Raw genomic sequence first — 22,599 nt, 5'->3', positions numbered from 1 at the left:
CTCCCTGCTGGTGTGATGATGTAGAGAGGACACACTGCCCCCTGCTGGGGTTATGATGTGGGGAGGACACACTGCCTCCTGCTGGTGTGATGATGTAGTTAGGACACACAGCCCCCTTCTGGTGTGTTGATGTGTAGGACAAACTGCCCCCTGCTGGTATGAGGATGTAGGAAGGACACACTGCCCCCTGCTGGTGTGATGATGTAGAGAGGACACACTGCCCCCTGCTGGTGTGATGCGGGAAGGACACATTGCTCCCTGCTGGAGTGATGATGTGGGGAGGACACACTTCCACCTGCTGGTGTGATATGAGGACACACTGCCTCCTGCTTATGTGATGTTAGGAGGACACATTGCCTCCTGCTGGTGTGATGAGGTGGGGAGGACACACTTCCCCCTGCTGGTGTGATATGAGGACACATTGCCTCCTGCTTATGTGATGTTAGGAGGACACATTGCCCCCTGCTGGTGTGATATGAGGAGGACACACTTCCCCCTGCTGGTGTGATGTGAGGACACACTGCTGGTGGGATGATGGTGGGAGTCAACACATATGACAGTCGGTCCCCCCTAGTAGTCATACAAGGGACATCTCTGTGATATGTACAGAACATCCTGCAGCCACATGTGTGTAGTCGATCATGGCTTCCAGCTGCAGGATAATGGTCGCCCCCACACAGCAAGGGTTTGCCAGCAATGTCTCCTCCAGATTGGCTGCCCGGTGATAAGGCCAGCCATACGATTTTACCTACCTGCACCGTACCTATATGACTACACATATATATAGGCCTCTTGCTCAGAAGCTCCAGCACATTAGAGAGTCCCTGATAGGGTTAACTTATAGTTGGACCATTTCTTACCTTGGAAAACTTCTGATATGGACACTAGAAAGAATGTTTTGTCTCAAGAACTATTTCCCTCAGAGACATGTTTATCAGCGTTCAAGGCCATTCTCAGAGGAAAGCTGCCTGTCTGTTACAGTGGGAATAATGTGAAAGTATCATTGCAGAGAATGTATTGTTCTAACCTTTTTGAATAATAATAATGAATACTAATATAGATGCCATTGCGCATGACTGAATATCTAAATCACTAGCACCGCCTCATCTATGTCTTATTAGCATTTGTTACCACCCTATATTTTATCTGTCTATAAAATGTGATTACCATAATAAAACTTGGGCCATTTTCTCCAGGCTTATAATCATGATACATTGTCTTATCTGTGTCAGTGACGTATAAGTGACGAGCTGGTAATACTGCAGGATTCCAACTCTAGATATAATTAAAAAACCATCCTTTACCTGGGTTTTTGGCTTCTCTCCATAGAGAGAGGTCAACATATAAATTTAACCTTAACATTTGGCGTCCGAACTGGGACTCAGCCTCTTGCAAACTAGAACGCAGACAGACGGGATGTGGTGATTTATCCGTCATCGGACGCGCAGATATAACTGGCCAGGTAAGAAAGACTTTCCTTTCTTACGTACTATCTGTGCCTCAGGGGAACGGATCTAATGAGATTCCCGTCACCTGTGTTCTCTATATGTTTGTAAAGCTGAGTCTAATTGTTAGACAAAGAACTCTGTAACCCAGGATAGGACAAGGTTAAAGTGCTGCATTGCCGTCGCAAACTGTTGTGTGATTGAGATAAGCTGTTGCTGTATTTATGCTGAATTAAGGAAAGGGATTGCCGAACTTATTCACTTCTGCGTCCTTACGGGGAGGCTGTGATTAATGCTTAACCCTTGTAATACAGCATGGCATCGAGAACACCTGCGAGGTCACAGACAGTAGGCATATAACTTTTGGAGTGAACGGGTTCCTGATAAGTGATATCTGTCTCGAGCAGCGGGAACAATACTTGTATTGATCCCATTACTTGTGCTTGTACTGTGGTAGAGAGCAGGTCAGAAGATCTGTGACTTACCCCCTTGCCCCCTAGGAGGAATTAGCAACGAGGGACAGTAGGTTGCTGTAGTGCGTCGCCATAGTGTGTCACTGTGACGGCTGGGCCTATAGCAAGGTTGCTGTAGTGCGTCGCCATAGTGTGTCACTGTGACGGCTGGGCCTATAGCGGCTGTGCTTGTTAAAACCTAAGGTTTAGGTTTCGTTCCCCAATACGCTACCTAGGGATTAGCTGAGCAAGGATGAGACAGTTATTCACTAAAAGAAGGGATCCCCAGTCTCCACAAGAAGTTTATGTGAAGCTGATGTGAAGCTAAGGAAGATATAGTTAGCGATGGGCATGAGAAGATGCAGTGCAAGATCTAGAACAGATCTTTAGGAGGTTTGATATGAAGGCAGATACATGCCTTAGCCCCACCAACCTCTGGCTCTCTGACCAACACTTGGGAAACCCCTTACACTCCTGTGCACACTTATTTTTGCCTTGTGGGTAGGTAACCAGACCTACATGTAACATGCAGGGCAAATGGGTCCTTGGAATTTCCAGGAACCTTGGGGGTTAATCGAAGTACTATCCCTAAGGGGGAATCAAGGATTAGAGTTCTAAGAGGGGAGGGTGGGAAGTAGATAGAGAGATGAGAGCCAGAGGGTCAGACAGAAGGAAAACATTCAGGATAATGGGTGGGAAGCACAAGTCCAGCTGGGTGGACATGTCATGTGCCGGTGACCAACAATATCTAGATAAGACAGAATATTGTAGTGTGTGTGGCAGACCCAAGCCACATCATTATGTTACACCATTGTACCCAGTTTATATCTGTATACAAACCCCAGATCCTGCGAAAAGCCAACCTACCTCCAATGGTGGCGTATAGACCCTATGTTCTGCAGGAATCTTCCCCTTGGTTGGCTGTTGAAGTAGTTACTTTGATTTAAAGTGCCCCTTACCTGATAGTAAGACCAATGCCTTTGTGGAGGTGGGCAGCCTAACCTCAAATAGTGTATATTGCCATGTAAGTGTCTAAGTACAATGCCACGTACTCAGACAAGGAGAACAGTCCAGCTCATTGCTAGATACAGTACTGAGAGAGCTGAAGAGGTTAATTAATGCTGCGTAGTGAAGCAGCATACAAAGTTTTTTTTGTGTGTTATTTGTTATGTTTTGTACAAGGCCATCAACCAGCTCTGAGGGCTGCAGATCACATGCAAGCAGCATTAGAAAAAAAAAAAAAAAAAGAATCAGAGCTGTTAGTGTAATGTAATGTACGCTCCTACATTATACTGTATTTCAGCCAGTCTTACTAAGCTGGTGTTCCCCTTTAGAAGTATGTTACGTGTTACAAAATGTTGATCATTTTCTGTTGTCCCGACCGTGGAACATTTGCTTATTTAGCTACGCCACTTTTCTGTAATCAGCCCTCAAAGATGGCGACTGAAAGCCAACCACTCCCACATATCATCCACGTCTGTATTATAATTGTGACGTCTCAAAACCATGCCCTAAGCCAACACCCCTATATCCGGTTATCTAGTCCGGTGGCCATTTTAACTCCTGGCATTTCTGTCCTCCGCCCATACTGCTTAGTGTCACTGAGGGGGCGGGCACAGGACTTTCCGATAGAGTCTAACAACTGTTTTGCACATTTATTAATGAATATTATTACCTGATGGTGAAGAAAGTTAGACAAAGGTTTGTTGGAGGGAAAAGCAATGAGACTGTTTGAAGGAGCTGGGTCTATTAGACCTATTAGTGTATAAGATTGTTATACGGGAGTGTCAGTAGGAGTCAGAGAGAAAAAGTACGTTTTATTAGGAATGTCAAGAGAAAAGTGATAATTGGTAAAGATCAAACGCAGAATTTTGTGCACTTATTAAGAACCCAATGGTATAAGGAGTAGTAACTTACTACTGTAATATATATTTCTATGTAACTTTATTTAACAAGTGTTTATATATATATATGTGTACATATGTGTACACATCTATCCTAATAAGTTCTACGCAAATTGTTTTTTTTCCTACTAAGTTATAAGTATGTGTGCCACTGTCCAAGGTTACAGTCTGGTGCATAAGAGCACAGCGCTGATATCTTCTGTAACTTCAAGGATGTTAAAAAAAAAAAAAAAAAAGAAGTTTTAACTCTTGTATCTATGATTTTACTGCTCACTGCTCAAGGTTAGAAGTGAGGTACAGAGCGTTCTACTTACTGATAAGAGACGCTTACTAGAGGAATGGATTCATTTCAGCTAATGATGGTACAAATTAAGCTGAAGGTTCTGACAAAAAGAATTATTCTATATACCGTATGTTTTACATTTCATCTTTAAGGTGTGTTTTATTTAATTTTTTTATCAAAAGAAGGTTAATATAGGACGAGTGTACAATGTTTAATTATTTTTATTTGTTATTTTTAGGGGTAACAGTTTTGTGATGATTATAGCAAACTTAGCTCATGAATATATATGTACTTTTATCCCTAGTAAAAACCAAACCCATGTCCATGGCTCCAGTCTGCACTCCTTATGCCCCCCCAATATATATATATTTTGTGTTAAGTGCATTGAATCTAGCATCTCTGTTGCCTCTTGATGTAGATTCAAATGGGGGAGGGGATAGAGGTGAATGGAAATGGGAGTAGCCCATTTTGATGTTTAAAAAAAAAAAAAAAAAAAAAAAAAACATTTTAAACACCGTACAAATTTTTATTTTTGAATAAGGATGTTTTTATTACTTATTGTGTTTGATATTTTAAATTGTGAAAGATGAAAATGTAATTGAAAGCCCAAATATTAATGAAAGTTTAAAAGTTTTCATTGTAGATTATCCCAGACTTTTCAAAGATGGATGACACAAGACGCAAGGATATATGGTGACCGCCATGCAGAGTGACGTTCCACTGCAGAAACCGCTCCTGCTATAAGCTGGAGGTGAGGACAATCACTGAGACATGTAGGATGGTTGAAGGTAACTGTGCAGATGTCTATATGAAGCCCACCATTATGGGTTAATTGGCAAATTAGAGATTTGTTTGGTCCCTGGGCTTACCAAAAAGCTGCCATAGAGCGGCTGACGCAACGTTCACGCAGACAAACCCTGATGCCAAAAAGGGTGATGGATGATGGATAAAGCTGGTGATGCGGTGGTTTCTGTGCTCTTCCCAAGGTAACAGCGTACAAAGCGTACAAGGGAATGGGGAGATGTTTCCAGTCTCTTCCTGAGGTAACCGTACATAGTGTACAGGTGGAGGGGAGATGTGGATCTGTTTGTTTTTAAGTCTTTTCCAGAGACAATCAGCAACAAGCTGTGAGACCAGCGGATGGAGAAGAGGTACTGGGTAAAGATGGCAGTCAGACAGTAAGTAACTGTGTTTGCCGCCTGCCTTGTATCCCACTGTAAGTTATCTGACAAAACCAGCAGAAGGAAGCCATGTGTAATGTGATGTAGTATCCTCACATTGGGCGGCCCAGGGGTCAACAAATATAGCAGAGAGGGTTGTGTACGGCTGTATTATCTACACCTGTCATAACCTACTGTAAGTAACACCGTAAAGTGCCTGTCTGCATAGTCTGTCATCTTCCTGCCTGTTTCAGGGAATGTAAGTGGACGTCATCCACCTGCCACAGGTGGCCTATATAGGTATGTCCTTGTCTGTATTGGTGTCTTCTTTACAGGTCAAGCCAAAACTATGGGAGACGACAAAGCCAATTTCTGAGGTGATACTAGTGGCCTTAAAAGAAGCGATATAACTGAGGCCAAGAGTCCAAGTGTCTGTAAAGAGGCCTGTCAGTCAAAAGATGGGTTTAAGGATAAAGGATCCATACCAATGCTACTATTACAAAAAGGATCATAGGATATATTATTCTCATAATAAGGTCTTTGAAACCTTAGGTGATGTATCGTTTACACTTTGCTTTTATTTCTATGGTGGTTATCTTATGTGTAATATGTGATGATCTCAGTCAGACAAGAGACAATTCAGTAGGATCCAAATATTATATCGGTAATAAGCGCTAAGTTACTTCATATTATTGGTGTATGTATTATACTATATGATTACTTACAGGAACAGATGTGACCATGCGACCAGTCATTACTCCTGTGTGATCTAATCATAAAGATGTTTTCTAGGTACAAAATTACGTAAAAAGACTAAAAAGAAGTGGAAATTTTGAGAATCCGGTACTAAAGATTGTGAATTCACTAATTGGTTATTATAAGTGAATCTAGTGGTTACATAGTAGGTCACATTGTGGAGATTTTATTGCATTTACCTGTTATGCTGTTTTTGGTTTATGTATCAATGAATTTTTATTTTTTGCTTTTGCCATGAGATAAGATTTGTTCACATCTTAACTTTTCTTTTTCAGAAATTTTTTAAAGTTAGTTGTTGTGATTTTCCAATATCCACATGATGCCTAAGTGGTAGAGTTTTTGTGATAGAGTCACATCTGTTATATACAGTGAAGAACTTATTGTCTGATCACTCAGTGTCACAGGGAGACGTAGGAGTGACAGGAGACTAGTTAGGTTCGGGACGGAGGATTGTCTTACCTTTAAAGCAGTCCTACGGTAAAGGGACCTAGAGAAGGGGGCTACATCTGTAGTCAAGATTAGGGACAAATCTTAGGGACAGGAGTGATGAGACAATAAGGTTTGGTTATTTTGATAAAATCCGGAGAGGTATTTGTCATATACATATATTAGTTTGGGTATTGATAATAAGCTTTTATTTGTTTTGTTGTAACTAAGCTGTATATTGATGTATACTGTACAGACTCACCCATTGTTTAGTATTTTCTTTCGGTTATTGCAGATCTTACTACCACATCTGCTGTAAGTTTGTTCCGCCATCTATAACTTTCAATAAAACGTATGGTACTATTTTTGTCTATCCTATGGTGATGCCCATAAACTAATGGGAGTCCTTCAGGGTCTCTTCCAAGTGGTCTTATGCATAATACTGATCTGTTTTTCAGTAAAAGTGTTCATGTGTATTTTCTCTCGTGTAAAACCTCGACAAACAGGAAGAAGCTTCACCCTCATATAAGAGACTAACGTTACTATGCTTTCTTTTTCTTATCGGTTCTCTTGAATCTGTGCCGCCTGGACATTTCTGGAGGTTGGATGCTGTACTAGTACTTGGAGGATGTTTTCACCTGTGGTCCCTTGATCAACCTGCGGCTGAGGGTAGAGTCCTTAAAACCTCCGGCTACGACCCAACCACCAGTGATGAACCATATCCATGCTCCACGGATGTCAAATGGGGGAATGATAAGGCCAGCCATACGATTTTACCTACCTGCACCGTACCTATATGACTACACATATATATAGGCCTCTTGCTCAGAAGCTCCAGCACATTAGAGAGTCCCTGATAGGGTTAACTTATAGTTGGACCATTTCTTACCTTGGAAAACTTCTGATATGGACACTAGAAAGAATGTTTTGTCTCAAGAACTATTTCCCTCAGAGACATGTTTATCAGCGTTCAAGGCCATTCTCAGAGGAAAGCTGCCTGTCTGTTACAGTGGGAATAATGTGAAAGTATCATTGCAGAGAATGTATTGTTCTAACCTTTTTGAATAATAATAATGAATACTAATATAGATGCCATTGCGCATGACTGAATATCTAAATCACTAGCACCGCCTCATCTATGTCTTATTAGCATTTGTTACCACCCTATATTTTATCTGTCTATAAAATGTGATTACCATAATAAAACTTGGGCCATTTTCTCCAGGCTTATAATCATGATACATTGTCTTATCTGTGTCAGTGACGTATAAGTGACGAGCTGGTAATACTGCAGGATTCCAACTCTAGATATAATTAAAAAACCATCCTTTACCTGGGTTTTTGGCTTCTCTCCATAGAGAGAGGTCAACATATAAATTTAACCTTAACACCGGTTAGCAGATTCATCACCAATTCAGCCTTTATGGACCGTCTGGTACACCAGCAGCAGCAACCTACCAATGTACAGGATTTAGAGGCCCAGCTGTAACATCTGTGAAGAACTGTGCCCTAACCTGTATCCTCTCCCACTGTATTATGTACTAGAGATACTATGCAGCACAGTATCGGTGCATACTCTGGCACAGCGGCCACCATAGAGGTATGTGCAAACACCAGCCCTAAAATCTTACAGTACTCTGTCAAAACAACTTTACAATCTCACTTGGGCTACATGGAGACTGTTTCCAGATTTTCAGGATTCCTGCCAGCGAGTGAAGTAACCTGAACTCCAAATTCATCCTTCCATACAATCCCACCTCTTCATTTCTCCTCACCACCTCCCTGAAGCCCCCATGTGCACCTCCCCTCCTCCTGGCAGGAATCCTGTGACCCTCTGGAGCCGTCCTCTACACATAGTCTCACTCTGGAGAGGAATGTGCAGGACTAGTCATGGATTATAAACTGCTGCTGCTCCTGCTGCCCAGCCTCTTACTTCTAGGTATGTTCTCTCTTCTCTTCCCCCATTCCTAATATTATACCTCATCTCCACGTCCGCTCTGTGTCCGCCATGTGTTTCATACACAGAGGGGCACAAATTTGCAACTATATTTTCTTGTGCTACCATGAAAGCCATAGTGTGTATGAGTGTTTGTAGAGAAAGCTTGTTCCCAACCATCAGTCCCTATAAAAGGGCCGGCGATCTGCTGTCGAACAAGAAAACGTAATCGTCTGAACATCGCCCTGTGTAAGTCCATGATAAGTTTAAAATGTACCTGTCACGAATGGGGGATTTGCTAATCTGGAAGTTTGGGTCTCCGTGGATCTAGAGACGCAATCAGACAATAGACCCCCATTAGATCATCCATATCTATGAAGACCCGAATTTCCAGATTAGCAGAGGATCTTAAGTGACCCAAAAGGACAAGTACACTTTAAATGACCGTTGATCACAGAGATCGGTGCTCATTATCGTCAGCCTGTTGTTTCAGCTGGAAGCCGAGCCCTGTTTTCAAATCTCTTTTCTGCATAGTCGATACAATTGTGTGTAGGTGCAAGTTTTAGAAACAGGGCTTGGCTTTCAGCTGACTGTCAAGCAGGGGTGTGGAGGAAGTCTACCAGCTCTCAGCGCTTAGCATTCAAGGATAATTTCCACTTTCTGGAAGCACAGACTGATATATGAAAGGTACCTTGTGTCTCCTTGCCCTAACAGCTATCTAAAAGTTTGGAATTTACATTGCAGATATCAGATTCTTTTTCATTTTTAGAGCCGTATTAGATAACCTGATCTGTCTGTAAATGAGCAGAGATCTCTATGATGGGCCTTCATACTCACGTCCTATACAACGTAATATCAGTTGTGCGTCCCTTTCCTGCTGTCAGCCGTTGGCCTCATATCTCCTATGACAGGGGAGACTATGCAGCTGATGATTTTTCAGCAGGTCGGAATAGCCCGATCAGCTGATCTGATGTCTGATTTCTTACCCTATAACACATGGACTGTATAGCCTATAATAGCCCTGTGTAATAGCCCCCTTACTTTGACGTGGCATATAGACAAGAAGGGAGATAACATTGGTTTAGATCCAGCAACAGGGCAGGGCGGCCGCTGCAGCCGGCTACCTGAGAAAGATGAGGAGGAAGTGGTTGATTTCCTGGAGCACATATAAAAGATTTCTTTATATACTGTATACAGTATTTTCACAGTTTTGCAAAGGATCATGGGAGAGTTAATATCTTCCTACATCTAAATTCCATATTGTAGAATATGTCAAACCCTGCCCTCAGTCTGCCATATAACACGACTAACATTACCCAGAAACAATTTTAATAAGCAGATGGATGTGGTAAAGGTAACACCAGTCGTGCGTTCTATACAGTTGTATAACACATTATACATGAATGCATTTTCAGCTGAATGTGATGTCAAGCAAAGACCAGAAAAGACTGCAGACAAAAAAGTGGCAAAGCAAGCGGCGGCCCACGCCGTGTCAACTAAATCAACAACGAAGAAACCCAAGCAGGACTCCATCAAACGTCAGCCCAAGGCTAAACCTGCCACTCCATCCCACCAGGGCCAGGCAGCGGGATCCATCCTGTCTCAGGTTCTGAAGGCAGGAAAGTTTCAACCAGTCACCGACACCTTGACCATAAAAGCCGGTCAGAACTTGGATCTCCGCTGTAAAGGCACCTCCGTACGCTGGAACTATCCTCATTACTTACAGGAGGACGATGAGGGAAGGTTAAAGTAAGTCCAGATGGCAAATATGGTATCAATAGTGGTTGCCCTTATGTTACAAGGCCTTGACAGGTAATAATTAGAGATGAGGGCGACTTGAGTATGTTGAAGTCTGATAGTTCGGCATTTGATTACTGGGGGCTGAAGAAGTCAGATGCAGCCCTAAGGCTGCCTGGAAAATGTGGATACATAGGCCTATGGCTGTATCTATGTTTTTCCCAGGCTCCCTAGGGCTGCATCCAACTTCTTCAGCAACTGGTAATCAATAGAGTTGATTAAACCTCAGGAAATCCTAGGTTTAATCGAACTCGAACATTCACGAACCTTCCGCATTTGATCGCAGATGCCTTCCCGGTCCGTGTGGAAGGAGGAGACTGCCCGGGTACCACCTGGAATTCCGAGATTCAGCCTAGGCACTCTCCTCCTTCCCCACGGACCGGGAAGGCATCGGGAATCAAATGCGGAAGGTTCGTGAATGTTTGAGTTCGATCAAACCTAGGATTTCCTGAGGTTTGATCAACCTTTAGTAATCAAATACCGAACCATTGGTCCCTAGCATGCTTGAGTTACCCTTCCTTCCAATCACACATCACATACACATACACCAACCATCCATAATATTACGTCCACCATCCTTATTGTGTAAGTTTCCCTTCTGCCTACAAAACAGCCCTGACCCATTAAGGTAGGACCTTCCCAAAACCCCTGAAGGTGTCCTGCTGTGTCTGGCACCAAGATGTTGGCAGATGAATCTTTAAGGAATGTAAAAAATGTTTTCAAATCAATTGGTGTCAGAAAGTAGAATTTGTAAATTACTTCTATTTAAAAAAAAAAAAAAAATCTCAAGTCTTCCAGTACTTATTAGCTGCTGTATGTCCTGCAGGAAGTGGTGTATTCTTTGCAGTCTCACACAGTGCTGACTGCTGCCACCTCTGTCCCTGACAGGAACTAGAATAGAAAACCTTTCCTGCACGGACAGAGGTGGCAGCAGAGAGCACTGTGTCAGACTGGAAAGAATACACCACAGCTGGTAAGTACCGGACTTGGCATTTTTAAATAGAAATAATTTAATATAACTTTCTGGCACCAGTTGAATTACAAACAGTATTTTTTTCTCTGGAGTACCCCTTTAGGCATTTAAAGACCCCCCATGGCTTGTTCCTCAAACCATTCCTGAACACTTTTTCAGTGTGGCTCAGATGTTATGGCACTTGCATTAGCATATCATGAAGTTGGGGAAGGAACTAGGTCTGTACAATGTTCTGGTAAGTGGCATATGTCACAGTAACATCTGCATGATGCCAGGACATAAGGTCTTCAGCAAAACATTGTCCATCACATTACTCCCGACTCTTCCCATAATACATCCTGGTGACAAGTCTTCCCCAGGCAACTGATGCACATGCACCCGGCCGTCATGTCTGCAATGTTATACTGGGATGATACGTCTCGTCCACCAAAGGGCATCAGCCATGTAGTAGACCACCTGATCAATAATTGTGCTTTTTATTTCAGGATAAAGCACTTTGGACGTTACAGTCAGCTCATCCTGGTGAATGCCTCAGCAGCCGATACCGGGGAGTTCAGCTGTGGAGGTTACCAGTGCAGTGGACATGACTGCCATGATGGGGAAGAGAAAACCGGCAAGACCTTTGTGTTTGTCACGGGTGAGTCTATAACTTTTCTACACTATACACTGCTTCCATCTACATTTAAAGGGGTTATCCAGGATTAGAAAAAACACAGCTACTTTCTTGCAAAAACAGCGCCACCCCTGTCCTGTTGTGTGTGGCATTACGATTCAGCTCCCTTGACTTCAATGGAACTTGGCTGCAAAACCCACATCCAGGACAAGAGTGGTGCTGTATCTGGAAGAAAGTGACCGTGGTTTTGTGAGTCTAGATAACTCCTTTAAGACTCAATTCTAGTCCGGGTTCAGATGTCAACAGATTTGTAATCTGAAATTCCTCGACCTTAATGGAAAATATATATCATGCCCCCCACCTACCAAAAGTCATCTATAATTCTGAACCTAGAACCCCAATTGTATCTACTCCATCAGACACCATCGGGTACTAATAGAGGGCTTGGTGTATCACCTATAGATAGTTGATGCCACACTATGTCTACTTCATGATCACTTGTTGAGTCCATACAATTACATCCTTTTCTCTAAATTTTTTGCAGATCCGCAGGAACTCTTTGTCCCGACAGAGGACTATTATGTGGTTGTCCAGCTACGAACCCGACAGCCAGCATTACTTCCATGCCAGGTCACCAACCCATTAGCCAAAGTCACTCTGCATAGAGAGTTCCCACCAGAACAGGTGCCCGTAGATGGGGTGAAGATTGCCTATGACCTGAAGAAGGGATTCGTCATATACCAACCACAGCCATCTCTGGCCGGATCATTGTTCTGCATTGCAGAGCTTGGAAACCTTCGACAGATGTCAACCAAGTATATGCTGATATATGTGCATTGTGAGTGCTTTTTCCATGTGTCCCCAATATCCATAGCAAATGGGGTGATATGTTGTCTATTGTGGTAGCTTTGCTGTGATCGGTGATCGACAGCCATGTTTAGGTGGCATCAAACATCTCATCACTATGCTGTGAGCAGCAGTGTGGGAATGGTGGGAACCACCTAGGACACCATGAAGAACAACAACCCTAACTGTGACCCCATTGGCAGATTGGGGTGTCATGCTACAAAAAAGAATACATGGCTGTATTATGGATCCATGTTCATCCAGGAGTATCAACCCTAAAGAGCTTCTGTGGACCACCAAACAGGTTCAAAGCCTACCCCAGCCCCATGCGTACAAACTAGAGATGCTCGAGTGCAATCGTTCGTCTTCTGAAGAAGTTGGATGCTGCCCTAAGGCTGCCTGGAAAACATGGATACAGCCATAGGCTGCATCCATGTTTTCCCACACTCGCTAGGTCTGCATCTAACTTCTTCAGTCACCGCTACTCGGCTATGTTTCCACAATTTTTTTTTAGGTGAAATAACAGCCATTATTTTATATACGTAATGATCATGATCATTATTATTAACAGCCATCAGTATCTAAAAAAGTTCCTGTGGGAACATAGCCATTAAATGCAAATGATCCGACTCCGGGTATTGTAGTAAATTGGATATGAATTAGATTTTATAGAAGCAAATGTTTCTGGGAAAATATATTTTTTTTTCCGTTTTGAAATATGTTTTTATTACAGACCCATCGGCTCCACCCAAACCTACCATCGAGGCATCGGTGAAGTCGGCACGAACAGGAGAGAATTTCGTTGTCACCTGCACCGTTCTAGGTGAACTAGAAATCAGTGTTGACTTCACGTGGGAATATCCTGGGCAACAGGTAAAAAAACCTTGTAAGATACATTACACTTTATAATCTTGACAATAAAGCTGTGGCTTTCTGGATTTTTTTAAAAACTACAACTCCCAGCATGCCTTAGACATTCTGGGAAATGGAATATTGCATCATGATTCTAAAGGTTGGTGAATCTCACCAGGATATAATCACTATGCACAGTGATTGACTCACAGCTCTGTGTCTCTACAGATCGGTCGCCCTCCCTATGTCCGAGAGCACACCTCACAGACCAGACGCGGAGGCCAGTTATTACAGGAGTCCGAGAGTACTCTGTATATTGATGAAGCTCGTGCTGTGGATGACGGCACTTATACCTGTACAGCTCAAAACCTACAAGGGAGCACGTCCGTAACAACAAGGGTCACCATCCTCACTGCAACATCGTCTACAACCAGAGAGAGAACCCAAGGATGAGACATCTGAGCTTCCCTGTATATGGGATGGATGTTGTTTGGTGATGTCATTAGTTATGTATGATATAAACATTTTGAGATTTTTTTTTATTTTTTACTTATATTGAACGACTGGTTCTACAGTCTCATAAACACATTCCACATGTAATTGTATTGTACCTGCTATATTCAAGTGCTATTAAAGTGCTCATTTCTTGATTTTTTTTACTCTATACAATTGTTCCACACTTACATTTTAAGGTGCCCTGTCCAGGTCAGGCTAATGGTTGGGATTCTTGTGTTATACCATTTTGTCCTAAACTCCATAAGTAGGGTCTTATAGTTCTCACTGTACTATGGTGAATATCTCCTCTCAAATCTTGATCTCTAAGAATGCAGGAGCGTCTTTCTCTTCTGCCAGGGGTCGGCTTAGGAAACCTCAACCAAAGCTCAGTACAAAGAGTACAATGATGGTAATTCCATGAATCTTGTTTGGGCTTCCTAGCTAAAATGCCTTAGGATGTGCCTTTTTAGTTCTTCAGGGGGTGGCAACCGAGTTGATAGAAATCAAAATAGGTGAGTTGGGAATATTCTGCAGTCCATGTGTGACAGGAAGGGTTGTGAGTGTCATCAGATGGCTCAAGAGAAGCTCAAGTTCTTGGGAAGCCACTAGACCAGCAGAGGCCTGTTGCTAAAAAGGATGCCAGGAGATGCTCCATTGGTTATGTGACAAAGCACAGATGTTCAAGAAGTGCAACATATCACACAGCAAAGCACATGTACAAGGAACAATCTTTCACGTCTCCTTATCTACAACCTTGTCCCCATGGACAGGCGGTCAGTAATTTCCTTTGCAACCCCTTTTCCAGTGCAGAGACTACAGAAGCAAGAAGTGCTTGGAGTCCAGGACACCCGAAGAAAGAAATGTTGCTGTTGTCAGTCCCTGTTCAGTATCAGCTGCAGCATTGTACACAATGCTCCCAATTCACGTTATATAATAGACCCTAATTCTAAAAATGTTTCTCGGTGATAATACAGAGGCATAAAGAGGTACAGTAGTGCCCCATAGAAACTGAACAAATATTTTTACCAATTGACTATAGGACTAAAGCCTCTTTCACACGTCCATTTGCAGACAGAATATGGACTTGTTAATTCCTATGGCCCCATAGACACATCTGTAGAGGTTATGGGTCTGTGTTAGGGCCATAATGTGCGCTGTTAAAAAAAACAGCAATTCGAGTTATGGCACAGATCACCTACTCAGTGAATGGGTCTGTTCAGTTATAGATGCACATTAGTAGTGTGGCCACTGTTGTGGGTCAGTGGCTGTGGACAGCCCTAAGGACGTGTGAATTAGGGTCCATTTACACAGAAAGCCAGGAATGGATTTTAAAATAGGAGATATCTCAGGCTTTTCTTTATGACCTGCTCTCTGTTTATAGTCTGTTTCTGGCTTTGGTTTCAAATCTTTGGCAGATAATCTGTCAGATAATCTTTCTGTGAAAATGGACCCTTGTGCAAACAGTGTCTTACTATATTTGAAGGAATACGTTCTGAATACTCCTACACACACACACACACACACACACAATGTAGCCATAGCCCCCACCATCATTGTCTATGGCAGGCCGTACAAGGTGAGTGCCAATCTAATAAATCAATGTGGTGCATGTGCATTACACTCATAGATTTTATTCTGGCTACATCATTACGTTGAGTCCGCATACCACAACTCAATAACCCACATGTCTTACAACGACTGGTGTCAGAGAAGATCATCCTGGACGGTACTGCAGTACCGGCCGGATGATCTTGAATTCTGATGAATTGAGATGCGAGCGCATCCATGTGCACCCGCATCCCAATTCCCCTCTGCACACAATGGAGCGTGAGGCCGGAGCCGCACGCTCCATTGTGTGCACTGACATGTCTCCCTTCGTTGCTATTCAATAAATAGCAGCCGCAGAAAACTGACATGCTAGTTTTTTGCGGTGCCACTAGGGATCCTGGCCGGAGTGTATACTATGGGAGAGATATATCAATCATGGTGTAAAGTGAAACTGGCTCAGTTGCCCCTAGCAACCAATCAGATTCCACCTTTCATTTTCTAAAGAGTCTGTGAGGAATGAAAGGTGGAATCTGATTGGTTGCTAGTGGCAACTGAGCCAGTTTCACTTCACACCATGTTTGATAGATCTCTCCCTATGTGTACACACTCCAGCCGCGATTTCATAGATGGCAGCACTACGTAAAGTCCGTAATAATCATGGCCGTTGTTGCAAATTGTCAACAGCGGCCGTGATTATTACGAAACTTACATAGTGTGAACATAGCCTCATACTACATACATACTACTCAGTAAGCCCTCATACTACTAAGTCAATGAAAAAAATAAAAATTATATGGGTAAAAGGGTAGGTTCACACACGGTGGAGTTTTATTGCAGCAATGACGTGGTACTACAGCGTCTTCACAGAACTGATGCAGTACTCACGCTGTGCTTTTGCTGTCCATTTAATGTATATGTTATATGTTATGTATATGTTTAAAGGGAACCTGTCACCCCCCCCCCCCCCCCCCCCCCCCCCCCCCCCGTGCCAGAGTGAAGGCCGCCCGACCCCCGCTAGAGACCCTTATACTTACCCCTTCTCTCCAAGTCCCGTTCCTGGGGACGGTCCCGGGATGCAGATATCCCCGTCTGAAGCCTGGCGCGCGCTGCTGCGATGAGTCTGACGCCTGTCGAGAATAAATGGAGCCGATATTCTCTATGGGCGTTGGATTCATCTCAGCAGCGCACGCGGGCTTCAAACGGTGATATCTCCGTCCCAGGCCCGGCTCCAGGAAAGGGACTTGGCGAGATGGGGTAAGTATAAGGGTCTCTAGCGGGGGATGGGCGGTTAAAGGTTCCCTTTAACTTATGATTGAACATATGATTTTGTATATCATACTGCAGGATCCATTTCCATTGTTGTAAAAATACACAAAGACGCAGTTGACCTAATTTTTCTGTACTTTAAATTAATCCTACTGAAAGGGACAAAGTGAAACGGATGCAAAAACACAGTGTAAACCTAGCCTAGGCGGAAAACCTAGATTTGGGGGTGGTCAGGAAGGGGTTAAACTTTAAACTGGCAATGCTAGAAGCCACTAGTGATCCTCATCCACCTCACACCTGACGTTAGTTTATCCCCCGTCCTATCACACAGCGACTCTGGGATCACTCACAAGGTATAAAGCTGGGGCTATGGCAGACTGAGGTATAGGTGGCTGCTGGCAGGATGGGCTTGTTTGGAGCAGGTGTGGGGGTTGTGCTGGTGCTTTGGGTCTATGGGCTGGGGTCTGTAGTGTGTGCAGTACAGGATTACTGGGATGATCCTTCCCATCTGCATTGTGGAGATGATGCTATGGAGTTCTCTCTTCCGTCTTTCTTTGCATTGACCATTATAGGTAAGAGCTGGAGTGTATTATCTGGATGTGATAACAATTCCTTTAGACAATGTTATTTCTAATAGTTATTCTAAGTTTGTTAACCTTAATTAGTGCTGTGATCTTGCCAACCTGTTTCAGAACTACAACTCCCAGCATGTGATTGTAGTCATAGATCTGCAGCAGCTGTGAAGAGTGCCAGAATTATCCTTCTGTTATGTCAAAGGGCATGTTAGAGCCCCCTGGCATATACCCTGCTGTTAAACTTAAAAATCTTACCAGTCAATCAAATCAGCAGAACACAGTATGTGACTAATTACAGAATGGTTTGAGTAGAGGCCTAGCAGTGACTACCCAGTTACAGAATTCAGTTGCCTAATGGTGCTGTTCTGTACTTCTGCCACTAGGTGGTGTCCTTGTAAAACTAATATACCATACTTATGGCTCTTGCATTGTATCAGCTGTAAACTGGGTATTCTGATACTGCCATAAAAGATAAACCATATCAAAGGTCTGATGCTACTTGAAAAGGTCAAAACTTAAGTGCCTGTTACTGGTACACAAGTGGTGTCTCTGCATGACTTTCAGTGTTCTCCAATCATCTACATGTATGAGATCTGACAATGTGCACTGTTTCTAGACAAGGCTGGAAACTCTCGAAGTCTTCACAATGATACTAACTGTGGAACCTGGATTGACCAGACATCTAACCGATCAGTGGTGATGGGATCTTCCTATGATGGTTGCTATGTGCGGGAGGAGGTAAGCTGAGAAGGATCTGCAACCTTAGATGGATTAGGGATGACCTTGGGGTGGTGACAATGGGAGCGGTGAGGGCCGCTTCAGGTTTTTGCAGGCCCCCTGGTAGAACTGTAGCCAGGAGACAATACACCATTGTAAGTATAATTCTTTTTGGGTGGCCATGGGCCCCGGGCTACCGCCTGAAAAGGACCTATTATAATCGGCTACTGGATGCCGGCCCTCTATCCCATACACTCCTGACCACAATACAGTGCTGTTACCATGCGTTAACTTTAAGCCATGTCATGCATTGTTTTTTTGTTTTGTTTTTTAGAGTCTTGTGTTGACAGAACACCACGTCCTTATGTTAGGGGTTCCACAGAGGCTAGAGGAGAAACCTAGTACACCTATTTCCTAAAACCTGTATTAACAAACTATTTTCTGCTTACAGAATGGAAACTACGTGGTGACTGTCGCTCTAGAAGAAACGCCACATAATGGGAAATCCCAGTATCACAAGAAGGATCTTATGTGCCCTATTCCTGCCCTTCCAGGTAACCAAGACCAGCTACAACTTGGCTATGGCTTTTAGTGTCCTTATGGTATGAATGAACTTTTGGCATGTGAAAAGTCTTGACTGCAGGGGTTGGATTCTATAGTAAAACAAAAGGCCTATGCACCTTCAGTAACTCTTACCCGAGCAATAGTTAAAGGGGTACTCCGGTGAATTTTCAAATGAACTGGTGTTATGGTGCGTTTACACAGGCAGATTTATCTCACAGATTTTTTAAGCTAATGCCAGGAACAGACCATAAACGGGCAACGGGTCATAAAGGAAAGACTGAGATTTCGCCTTTTTTCAAATCCATTCCGGGTTTTGGCTTCCAAAATCTGTCAGATAAATCTGCCTGTGTAAACGCACCATTAGACATTCTAATGAAAGTAACTTCCAAACCTCAATTTTCTGTCAGACTTCCAGTACTTAGCAGCCGTTGTATCCCTTAAGTCAACTGCCTCATACACACGAGTGTTTGGAACTTTCTATATAGGGAGGGCTAAGCAACCAGCTGGTGGGAGTCGGGAGGCCCTTAGTGTTGGTACACCTGTTGCCCTCAATGGGTTAGGTTGACTTTAGTATAAGCTGTTTGGAGGCATGAAAAACTTCTATGGGGAGCATTATGAAATTATGGCAGACCCCTCTTATAGTTCAGATGGCCATGGTTTTTACTGCTTATGAATACTAACCACCAGGGTTTGGGTCAGATGGGTAATGGATGACCCTGGTACTATAAGTCTCCAACAGATCCACAACATAATTTCTCCTTTCAGCTATGGATGCTCCTAGTGCAAGTGACTGCGCTTCAGTCCAGCCAAGTGACCGCCTGCCATGTGCCAATGACTCTGTATCCAGGGAGCAGTGTGAAGGCCGTGGATGCTGCTTTTCTCAGTCCGCTGTACCGCGCTGCTTCTATGGGAAGAAACGTAAGTAACTAAATCAGGCGCTTGTGTAGACATCAAGGTAGCAAAAAATGTCTGTAGTATACCCCATGGGCCTTCACTAGAAACGAGCTAGTCCTTGTTTGAAAGATGTGCCTGCATCTTCATATGTTGTCATACATGGACTAACTTAATGCAGAGTATTGATCAAAGAAAGCTAAAGCAAGTGATCAATGGCCCCAACCTACTTGTCCTAGAAACTTGCTCAACAATGCCTAGTACTTATCTGGGTAAAACCCACTGAACCTGGTGCACTAAACTCCTCCCTAAGATTTCAATATGTACTTGTGTGACTGGTAGATGGACTAATGTTTTGTCTTCCCCGTACGTAGTGACTGCCTACTGCTCTGCTGATAATAACATGGTGGTTGCCATCTCCAAAGACCTTACTGTACCATCCCTGATCTTGGACTCTGTACGGATAGTGGATGTGGATTCCAGCTCGTGTCCCAACCTGAGAGTAGCAGCAACTGCATCATTTATTGGGTACCAGTTCCCCCTCTCCTGTGGGGGTCCCAAACAGGTGAGCGTAAAATGTGGCTCTGACTTTATTGCTTAGCACTATAAGATGGCCTGACCCCATGCTGGGAATGAGCACTTCATGGACTAGCACTTGTAGAGGCTCAGCAAACATGGCTCCAGCATTTTCTAGAGATTTCAACTAACATCACTGGATGCGTATTGACTGACGGCTAATACCAAGTGATGCTGGGCATTAACTGCTATTAACTTCGCCTCTGCAATGAATAACTTTGCATTGCCAAGGTATGGCCCGTTCACATTGCAGAAAACAGGTGGAATCCCCACCGTGGACTCCGCTTGGAATCCTACCTGCCTCACTGTCTCAATGTTTGTGTATATAGGGCACCTTGCACTCCCGCAAAGGGAACCCTATATGTAACATTGCGACAGCGATGCAGGTAGGATTATAAGCGGAGTCAACGGTGGGGACTGTTTTCCGCAGTGTGAACAGGTCCTTGGAATGGAAGTCTGACACCCTTGGTTTGGCTTAACAGGTGGATGGCACATCCATGTTGTATGAACGCACTCTTGAGGCGACCAAAACCATAAGGACCTGGCAGATGGGATCAATCACCAGAGACAGTACAATGAGGTTAGTGGAGTATTCCAGGCCTATATACCACTAATAAACAATCCTTTTTATATGCTCCCTATGGGAGGGGTAAGTTACAGCCAGACTGCTGGTGGCAGCTTATTCTTCAGAATTGGGTCGAGCATAATGCGGTGTGTATGTGGGGTGTTCTTGTTTACTGCCTACCTCAACCATCTGACTTGGGAGGCCCCATACACTATGAATATCAGCTAAACCCAGTGTATGAGTATCTTATACTGAACAGGTTACTAAGGTGCTCTTCTCACTACAGGGTGACTGTACGCTGCACCTACACCCAGATTGGAGCTGCCCCCCTACAAATAGAGGTCCTGACCCTTCCACCACCTCTTCCTGTATCTACATCTGGACCTCTGCTCCTGGAGATGAGAATAGCTCAAGGTAACTGACATCTATTGAGCAATAAACTGGCCAAGGACAACTCTAATGGCACTAGCAAAATGCTTTTATTAAAATAAATCTCTTCTTATCCACAGTAGTTCTAGACTATATTACCTTCCAATCTATAGATGCCAGTGAAGGGTAGACACTACTAGAACATTAAACTACTGAAGGTCTCATCTGAAAAGGTCCATGACTCTTCTGTAAAACAGAACTTGGCTTGACACTTAGTTATGAGGGCAGACATACAAACTGTGGTTCTATAGACAGACATGAGTTTTGGCTTCTATAAAACACATTAGCTCCTCTTCCGATTACTACTTGTCCATGTCTTGCAGATGAGCGGTACGCCTCATACTATGCTGACCAGGATTATCCCATTGAGAGAATACTAAGAGATCCTGTACATGCTGAAGTCCGGATTCTGCAGAGGACTGACCCCAGCCTGATTCTGGTCTTGAACAACTGTTGGGCCACCAATTCTCCTGTGCCTACTGATGCTCCACAATGGCCCATCCTGGTCAACAGGTGAGGACTGAACAGACCATGAATAGAACTTGTCTTGAGGCTGCCATGGTTTACCTAATGTGTTCCCTTTCCAGCTGCCCTTTTGAAGGAGACTCCTACCTCACCCAGCTGGCTCCTGTTGGCCCTTCCTCACAGAACATGCCTTTCCCAACACACTACAAGCGCTTCATTGTTAGCGCCTTCACCTTTGTGGATTCTGCCACCCAGAACGCTCTTAAAGGATTGGTAATGTGTTTGTTACTATTAAGTGTTATATGGAACAAGTCAAATTCTGGTGTCCAATGACTTGTATTGTCCTACAGGTGTTTCTCCACTGCAGCGCTTCTGTATGTGTCCCATCTGCCACAGAGTCCTGTGCTGTCACCTGTCCCCAAAGGCAAAGTATGTATCAGTAACTGAGTCTGGTTTCGGCTCTATATCTCCTTGATGTCTGATTTTGAAAAAATAACGCTCAAACCTAAACTTGTGTTGGGGTATAACTCTTAACCTTGTCTTGCAGAGAGAGCAGCTGAATCCTGGGCCCCAGAAGATGCTCTTACCATGGTCTCGGCTCATGGCCCCGTTGCATTTCTCCCTGAAGAGATGAGAACAAATGAGGTTCTTGTTATGGAGGGTAAGGTGCTATACAGACTTGACAGGATCAGTGCCTACTTATACCTTCTAATTTTTGGTCATTGTAAGCTGGTATAACAACTCTTCACTATGAGATGCTAAACTTGGCTTTTTGGAGACTCCTGACAGACGACTGTTATGTTGGTCTCCAATTAACTTTGATGGCACCAGTTATAGTACCTTTTATAGGTGATGGACTGAATACATCTGCCATACCATGCTGTGATTCCATACTGAATATTAATTAAGTCTGCCCTTATATACACAGGTCCTCTTGGTTCTGATCTTGCCCTGGCTTGGCTACAAGGAGCAGCAGCTGCCGGTTTTGTTGTGATGGTGTCTCTTCTTGGTATCTACAAGTATAGAAGACAAAGGAAATGTGTAGTGTCTACTATAAAGGCCTGA

General features: G+C 43.5%; 2 protein-coding genes and 1 long non-coding RNA gene across 3 annotated transcripts; all 3 read left to right on the top strand.

Annotated features, from left to right (window-relative positions):
- The first annotated feature begins 727 nt into the window (after positions 1-727).
- Positions 728-7,662, top strand: LOC138790624 (uncharacterized). The gene is made up of 2 exons (XR_011363101.1): positions 728-1,971; positions 2,027-7,662. It is a non-coding gene; the product is annotated as an uncharacterized lncRNA (long non-coding RNA).
- A 608-nt stretch (positions 7,663-8,270) lies between these two features.
- LOC138772951 (platelet-derived growth factor receptor-like protein) lies at positions 8,271-14,077 on the top strand. The gene is made up of 6 exons (XM_069953768.1): positions 8,271-8,365; positions 9,778-10,111; positions 11,618-11,769; positions 12,290-12,583; positions 13,325-13,464; positions 13,672-14,077. The coding sequence occupies exons 1-6, from the start codon at positions 8,317-8,319 to the stop codon at positions 13,894-13,896; spliced, it is 1,194 nt and encodes a 397-aa protein (XP_069809869.1). The 5' UTR covers positions 8,271-8,316; the 3' UTR covers positions 13,897-14,077.
- Positions 14,078-19,439: 5,362 nt separating this feature from the next.
- Positions 19,440-22,599, top strand: LOC138776392 (zona pellucida sperm-binding protein 4-like). The gene is made up of 10 exons (XM_069956127.1): positions 19,440-19,526; positions 19,681-19,771; positions 19,874-20,064; positions 20,558-20,655; positions 20,927-21,054; positions 21,393-21,582; positions 21,657-21,807; positions 21,885-21,963; positions 22,082-22,195; positions 22,463-22,599. Exons 1-10 carry the CDS (start codon positions 19,440-19,442, stop codon positions 22,597-22,599), a joined length of 1,266 nt encoding a protein of 421 aa, XP_069812228.1.

Source organism: Dendropsophus ebraccatus, chromosome 1 (genome assembly GCF_027789765.1).
Source record: "Dendropsophus ebraccatus isolate aDenEbr1 chromosome 1, aDenEbr1.pat, whole genome shotgun sequence".
NCBI lineage: Eukaryota > Metazoa > Chordata > Amphibia > Anura > Hylidae > Dendropsophus > Dendropsophus ebraccatus.
This window is presented reverse-complemented; position numbering and strand designations above follow the sequence as displayed.

Excerpts from the sequence above, each read along its gene's own strand:
- LOC138772951 (XM_069953768.1), top strand. The coding sequence starts at position 8,317 with ATGGATTATAAACTGCTGCTGCTCCTGCTGCCCAGCCTCTTACTTCTA. Across the intron at positions 11,770-12,289 it reads GACCTTTGTGTTTGTCACGG|ATCCGCAGGAACTCTTTGTC; the intron begins GTGAGTCTATAA and ends AATTTTTTGCAG. Across the intron at positions 13,465-13,671 it reads GGGAATATCCTGGGCAACAG|ATCGGTCGCCCTCCCTATGT; the intron begins GTAAAAAAACCT and ends GTGTCTCTACAG.
- LOC138776392 (XM_069956127.1), top strand. The coding sequence starts at position 19,440 with ATGACTCTGTATCCAGGGAGCAGTGTGAAGGCCGTGGATGCTGCTTTT. Across the intron at positions 21,055-21,392 it reads GGAGATGAGAATAGCTCAAG|ATGAGCGGTACGCCTCATAC; the intron begins GTAACTGACATC and ends CATGTCTTGCAG. Across the intron at positions 21,964-22,081 it reads CACCTGTCCCCAAAGGCAAA|AGAGAGCAGCTGAATCCTGG; the intron begins GTATGTATCAGT and ends CTTGTCTTGCAG.